The sequence below is a fragment of the Colobus angolensis genome, unplaced genomic scaffold (genome assembly GCF_000951035.1).
Source record: "Colobus angolensis palliatus isolate OR3802 unplaced genomic scaffold, Cang.pa_1.0 Scaffold383, whole genome shotgun sequence".
Lineage (NCBI taxonomy): Eukaryota > Metazoa > Chordata > Mammalia > Primates > Cercopithecidae > Colobus > Colobus angolensis.
In genome coordinates, this window is record NW_012117188.1 from 2,261,289 (window position 1) to 2,268,130 (window position 6,842).

Here is a 6,842-nt window from a genome sequence, read left to right on the forward strand (position 1 = left end):
CCAACATGGCACAAGTATACATATGTAACAAACCTGCACGTTATGCACATGTACCCTAGAACTTAAAGTATAATAAAAAATTAAATAAATAAATTAAAAAAAAGTGTTCAACAAATGAATTACATTTTAAATTTCTAGAATACTGAGTCATATTCCAAACGCAACAACCATATATTCATACATAAATGGGCTAAAGTATAAAAAGCATCCAAAAAGAATGATACAAAGCTGTATTTCTTGGCACCTAGGATGGTACTCCAATTAATAAGCTAATAGCCACCAGCTGCATATAAGATATGTGATAGACACCATAAGGGCTTTGCCTGCTTCTTGTTTAACCTACAAAATTTTGAGGTAAGCATTATCCTCCTCCCTTCACAGAAGAAACAGGCACAGAGTAGTTAAGTCATTTTGGTTATTCAAAATGGTGTGGCTGCTGAGTGCCTATTAAGTGCCAAAGACTGTCTTGGGATGGGATACTGCCATGACATGAATAAAGCAGACAAGGCTCCCCTCTCACGGAGCTCATCACCCATGATGGAAGACACATTTAGAAGTTGAAATGTACTACAAAAAAATAAAAAATAAAATAAAAATAAATGAATAAAAAGCAAAAAGCCAAGGAAAGATTCTTAGAGTTAATATATAAACTGAGAAAGAAAAAAAGATCCAGCCATACAAATATCTAAGGAAAGACATTCTCTGTCTTTCCAAGGGCATAAAAAGCACACAGGCCCCAAGGAGGCCTAATAGCTTTGAAAAACAAAGACAATAACTAGAATACAGAAGCTAAGGAAGGGTGGTAACTAATGAGGTCAATGAAGCAGATAAGGAGAGAGATCTTAGAGCGCTTTGGGGGCCAAATCAAGGAAACTGGTTCTTAAGGGAGTAGGAAAAACAGGATGGGGGACAGGGTTTGAGCAAGGAAGGACCATGCACCAACTTAAGTGACTGTGCATGGTCACAAAACAAGTTAGAAGTGGGGGCAGAACAAAGCCTATACTTTTAACTTCTATGTGAAACTCAAAATAAATGACAAAAGCCGATATACAAAGATGTTCATTGCCAAAAAATCCATGTAACAATCCATTAACAAGGAATTGGTTAAATACATTATCATGTATCTGTATAATGGAGTATCATATAGCCATTTAAAAAAACGAGACAACAGTACTTACCTCTAGAGTGAGAAAATGTTCCCATTATAAATACTGACATTATAAAATTGTGAAAGCAGTTAGGCATAATTGTACACATTCATACACTTAATGTTAACTACATACATGTGGGAATTTCATAACTAAAAACTAGTCTTAAGTTTTTGATATACAGTTGTTAGTTTTATAGACTTGTTGTATCCTACCACTATTAATGACAAGGAATAGGAGAAAGGCAAAGGTAGGGGTCCCAGCTGAAGGTACTAATTTCCTGTTTCCATCAAATGTCATTCTTTGTGGCAAAAATGCTGCTTAGAACACTGATTTGCAATCCTTTTTTTTTTTTTTTTTTAAATCAACAGAACTCTCTTTTAAGAAAATGTAAAATCTGATAAGTAAAAGAAGAAAGTAGAACTGCTCTGAATATAGCAGAACAGAGGATCCAGAGCCTGCCATTTTAAGCAAAAAAGGAAGGATAGAGTATTTGGAACAGACAGGCACTCCAACGTGTTTGAATCAAAGCCTGCATTACTTCTCTAGCACCAGATTTTTTAAAGCCACAAATTTCTTCAGTCTTCAATGTGGAATCAAATGGCTTCCAAACAGGGATATTTTCAAGTTTTATTTTTCTTAGAATTCTATGGGAGATTGGGAGCAATATCAATTAGAAAATGTACTTTTTCATGGTAGGTACTCTATATACATTGTCAAGAGATGAGAACCTATTGCAAAACAGTGAGAATAAAAGAAAACTGATCAGACACTACAGAGAGTGAATACAGTCAAGACTACTTTAGCTAGCTGGATTGAACTAAGGCAAGGGTGTGCAGGAGAGGTAAGTCAATATGCCACCAAGTTCTTAGTGTAAGCAGCTAGTTAGAAAGAAGAGATTCGCATGAGAAAAATAACTTTTATACTGTGTATAGATTTTATACTTGCATTTGAATGTGAGGTCCTCAGGAAGTGGTCTAACAAATGAAAATGTATGCCTCGAGTTCAAAGGAAGAATAAGATGTCAGGGTTATTAGCACATAAGTGATAGATTCTAGGGAATAGGTGGGATTAGCAAAGGAGATAATAAAATGGAAGAAAGAACATCATCAACAGTCATCTGAGGGGAAAAGGAATAATCTGCAAATTGGGAGGATAAAGAAAGCACTGCCACAGAAGCCAAAGAGGTAGGGGAGAAGAGGTGCTCACAACAAATGCTACAGAATAAATTCACAGGTTGAAATCTGGAAGAGGATAATCATTGCGGAGTCTTGGGAATGAAGATTATGCTCAGAGAGAGAACAAAATTTATACCTTAAATACTTAGTTCTTATAAAAATGAGAGGGAGCTTCTGATAGACTAAAAAGGTACCTTTGCACCTAGCACAGGACCTGGCACATGGGGACTTATAAACTGAATAGATCCTACTGTGCTCAAAGTTTTAAAATGAGATTTAGGAGGATAAATTTAAAAATTGGAAGAACATCAGTCACAAAAATGGTATCAATATAATTAGGGAGATCAGACTGCAGAGGTTTGAACACTGAGAGACAGTGAATAATTTTACCTATTGGAGAATGATACTACTGCAAGGCAGAAGAAAAACTGGGAAGTAACTTGAAGAGGGATTCTCTTAGAAAAAAAGCTCGTTTTGCAGGGGAGGGAGGGAACTTGTCTCTTAATCAATGCTTTATGAATTCCTATGTTAAATTTTTGGCTCTGGTAAGTGAACTGTGATGAAATATTCAAGGCATAATGGTTTGTCTGAGAAGAAACAATGGCCAGGAATAAATGGATATAGCAACTCACTGGTAAGAAGGTATGGAAAGTAGGAAATTCTAGCAGCAGGATTAGAGGAAGAACTGAAGATAAAAGGGCTTGGTGCCTTGAAGGAGTTAAGAAAGCACAGCAGAAGACTACCATAAAAGCTGTTAGAAAAAGGATACCAGGAAACAGATTTTCATGTGTAGAACAAAAGCAGACTCAATAAATGTCTGGAAACTGAGACAGGAGATTACTAGAATAGAGACTCCATGAAGACAGGAATTTCTGTCCATTTTGTTTGTTGCTATATCACCGGTGCTTGACTCATGATAAGTACTTGACTATCTGTTGAACAAGTGAGTGAACGTAGCTAACTTTGGATTATGGCCACCACAAGAATACATTTACTTTGCAACAAGAGCTCATCCTAAGAGTCAGGGGGAAAAAAGGATTCTGCTGTTCTGTGACTAATTGGATTGAGAAAAACTCTTTTAGCCTTAACTATCAGTAAAGATTAGGGTAAACTAGTAAGGCTAGAGAATATACCAGAATAGGGGTAGTAAGCCTGAATGCCTGTAGAATTCAGGTAGATTACAAATGAATGAAATAAGCCAGAAAGCAAATTAGAGCTCACAGACTCCATATAAAGAGAATGCCTCTACTCAGCTACAACCAATTTTTGCTGTATCACAATGCCAGTCCACTAAGGCCAGATTTTATGATTCAAGTTTCTAATATCTAATTTAGGTATTGGTAATTAATTAAAACAACTAAAAGAAAACACAAACCCATTCAGGGCTAGAGAAGACACCTGCAGGCCACACAGATTTCCAGGTGCCAGGCTGCAATCTGTTTTGGCAAATTGAGCACAGGAGGTGCTCATCTATAAGAGGATGGCAAGGAATGCCTAAAACATGCAGTGGCTCAAAGTAAGTGGACTAACATGACTTTATATACTGCTCTACAGCCCCAAAGTCACTTGACCCATGTAAAAATAGTTGATACACGATTGTTACAAACACACCCCTGTATCCCTCCATCATAAAATAGCCCAAGTCAATAGGGAAGAAAATAAATGGGAACCTGCTTGTGGCTGCTAGAACAAGCATCCTTAAGAGTTTATTCAACTACTTATAGCGCTCTAATAGTTCTTCTCCTCTGTCAGCTAAATACAATTTTCCGGCAAGTCTCAAGATGCTCTCATTCCTACCTCACACGATAGATGACCTTTTTCACCCTGTATCAATTGCTTTTCCTGCTATATCTTTTTCTTTCCAATCCCAAAGCTTTTTCCTATACAGTGTAAGAATCATGGAGTATCTAAAACATGGAACATACCTTTTCTATACTTTTACTGTAAAATATGGAAGGAGAACCAAAAAGAGATAATAAAAAAGGTGTGCCATTATCAGTTATAAGGGAAATACAAATTAAAACCACAACTAGATACTATACGCCCACCAGAAAGGTTAAACTTAAATAGAAAATACCAAGTGCCGACCAGGAAGTAGAGCAACTGGAAATCATACACTACTCAGAATGTACAGTGGAACAATCTCTGGAAAACTACTTGGCGGTCTCTACTAAAGCTGGCTACCCTAAGTCCCAGCAACTCCACTCTCCTTGGTATATACCAAACAGAAATAAAGGCATATAGCCAGCAAGACACAGAATGTGCCCTATTCATAACAACCCAAGAGTGAAAGCTACCAACGTTCATCAGACAAATGGGATATATTTATGCAATGTAATGTTATAAAAATAAGTCACCTCCAATTATATGCTACAATATGGAGTAATCTTGATACTGAGTGAAAGTGAGAAACAAAATATTCTATATGACTTCATTTATATAAACTTTAAACACAGGCAAAACTATCCTATGAAGTTAAAATAGTGGTTATACTTGGACATCAGGAACAACTGGAAGGAGACAGAGGGAGTTTTTGGGATGTTGATAATGTTCTATTTCCTGACTGTGATGCTGGTTAGTTGAGTGTTCACTCTATGAAACTGAGCTAACACTTAAGTACAGTATTCTCTGCTATACTTCAATAAAACAAAGAAGACAGGAAAGACAGGACTTAAGCTAAAGCATCATCAATCATTTCTTCAATGATTCCCTCCCACTTCTCTACAATTAATCCCTATGCATTTACTCATCTGGTATTATCCAGTACAACAAATTCCTTTCTACACATTCCAACTGTGCTTTGTACGACTATTTAAGAAAAGTGACTATTTTTTAAAGTTGTTATGTAAGTTACAAAGAAAAACTGAAAGTTTAAACGTTCTTTATACCTATGTAAATACTTTATCACAACCCCGTAGGACATTTCTGCATACAACAATTAGGACCAAAACTATGTCTATTTTAACATAATGGAATAATCACTAGAAACAAAGAACACAGATGTGTACTCTCAAGCTTACATTCTAATACCTTGAATGTAACTACAAAATATATTCCTGAATCAGCTTTGCTTCATTCTGAGTTCAATAATTCAAAACAGTCACAATAAAAAATTTTTTAGGTGTAGTACAGAAAGCACAAACATACTCTGATTAACATTATTATCACATTATTCCAGTAAATTAACCCAGAGTTGTAGGAAAAAGGGGGTACTTACTGTGTAATTGGAAGAATAACCTGAAGGGTAAAATTCAGGGGCATTCACAGACAGCTTAGACATTAATACAGGAGCTACAACCACCTGGGGCTTAGCCATTGCTGACTCCGAGTTCTGCTGTGGGATTTTATCCTGTGAACTAGGTGGGGCTCTCAGGGGCCTCGTTTGCTCTGAGAAAGAAAAAAACGGGGCGTTAGATGCTTTCCTTCCTTCATACAACTTGCTATATACTGAAAAACCATCTGAAAAGCGTCTGTTTTTAAGAGTTAAATAGGAACCGTCATGAAATTTATGGTTATCGCCGAGATGTGTACAGATAGCCTACAAAAAGGAACAATAGACTTGCTGTGACTCATTTATGGGCATACCTGCCTCTAAATGAGTGCCTGCGAGCTTTTTCCCTCTCTGTCTTTTTAAAGGGGTCGGTGAAAAAGAGGTGGCTGGTTTCCAGGGTCTCGCTTTAGAGGGCTGCTGAGGGGAGGCGATTTTTACTTCCTCCCGGGACGGCGAACTCCGAGACCGCGCACCCGGCCCCTCCCCCAGCCGGGCGCACAAAGGATTCCAGCAGACACCTTCCAAACCCGGTTCCAGGCCCGTCCCTACCCGGTCACGCGGCCCTCTCGGGAAACGCTTTTGGGGAACTGGGGGTGGGGACCGCAGACAACGTCGGGCCTTGGCACGCGTGGAAGGCCGTGGGGAAGCGTTCGCCAAGGAGGACTGGGGCCCTTAGAGCTGCTCCGTACCTGGGAGCGCCCCGGGCCGGGGAGGCCGCTGGGGGCTGACGGGGACCTCGCACTGGGCCCCTGGCGGCGGGGCCGTCCTGGGCTGGCGCAGCGGCGGTGGCTGCAGGAAGCCCGGGGCTTTGGGTTGCGGCGGCGGCTGGTGCCGCGCCCGCTCAGCAGGCCCCGCTCCGTTCGGGAAACCGCCGCCCTCAGGCCCGCCCCCTCCGCGGCCCAGGCCCCGGCTCCGGTCCCGACCAGCACCTGGGGCCCGATCGAAACCGTCCGACATGCTCCTCCTCCTCCGCCTCCTCCTCCAGGGGCCGCTGCGCTCGCGATAGGACGCGGCGGGGAAGGCGCCGCGGGTCGGCTGTAGCCGCCGCGCCTCACTCGGGTCTCATGGAGGAGGAGGGCGGCGGGCCTAGCTTGGCGGCTCGGCTGCTCGGTGCTTCTGGCTGAGCGGAAGGCAGCCCGAGCACCCGCCACTCCAGAGCGCCCGCCCCCCGAGGCTACCCTCGGCTTTCCAATTCTCCCCCAAAACCCGGCTCCCCGCCTTCGGCGCGGCAGGGGCGGAGGCGGG

The 6,842-nt window shown here is 41.2% G+C and overlaps 1 protein-coding gene across 3 annotated transcripts in view; it reads right to left on the bottom strand.

The window, feature by feature from the left end:
- PAIP1 (poly(A) binding protein interacting protein 1) overlaps window positions 1-6,842 on the bottom strand; it is a 33,885-nt gene that overhangs the window by 26,533 nt on the left and 510 nt on the right. The window contains exons 1-2 of one of the 3 annotated variants that reach the window (XM_011954494.1): window positions 6,287-6,803; window positions 5,544-5,713 (exon numbers count right to left, since the gene is read on the bottom strand). In XM_011954494.1, coding sequence (XP_011809884.1) covers window positions 5,544-5,713; window positions 6,287-6,554 — 438 coding nt within the window. In that variant the 5' untranslated portion in view covers window positions 6,555-6,803. Of the gene's footprint in view, window positions 1-5,543; window positions 5,714-6,286 lie in introns of all 3 variants that reach the window. The other 2 variants (XM_011954495.1, XM_011954496.1) reach the window with 2 other exon arrangements.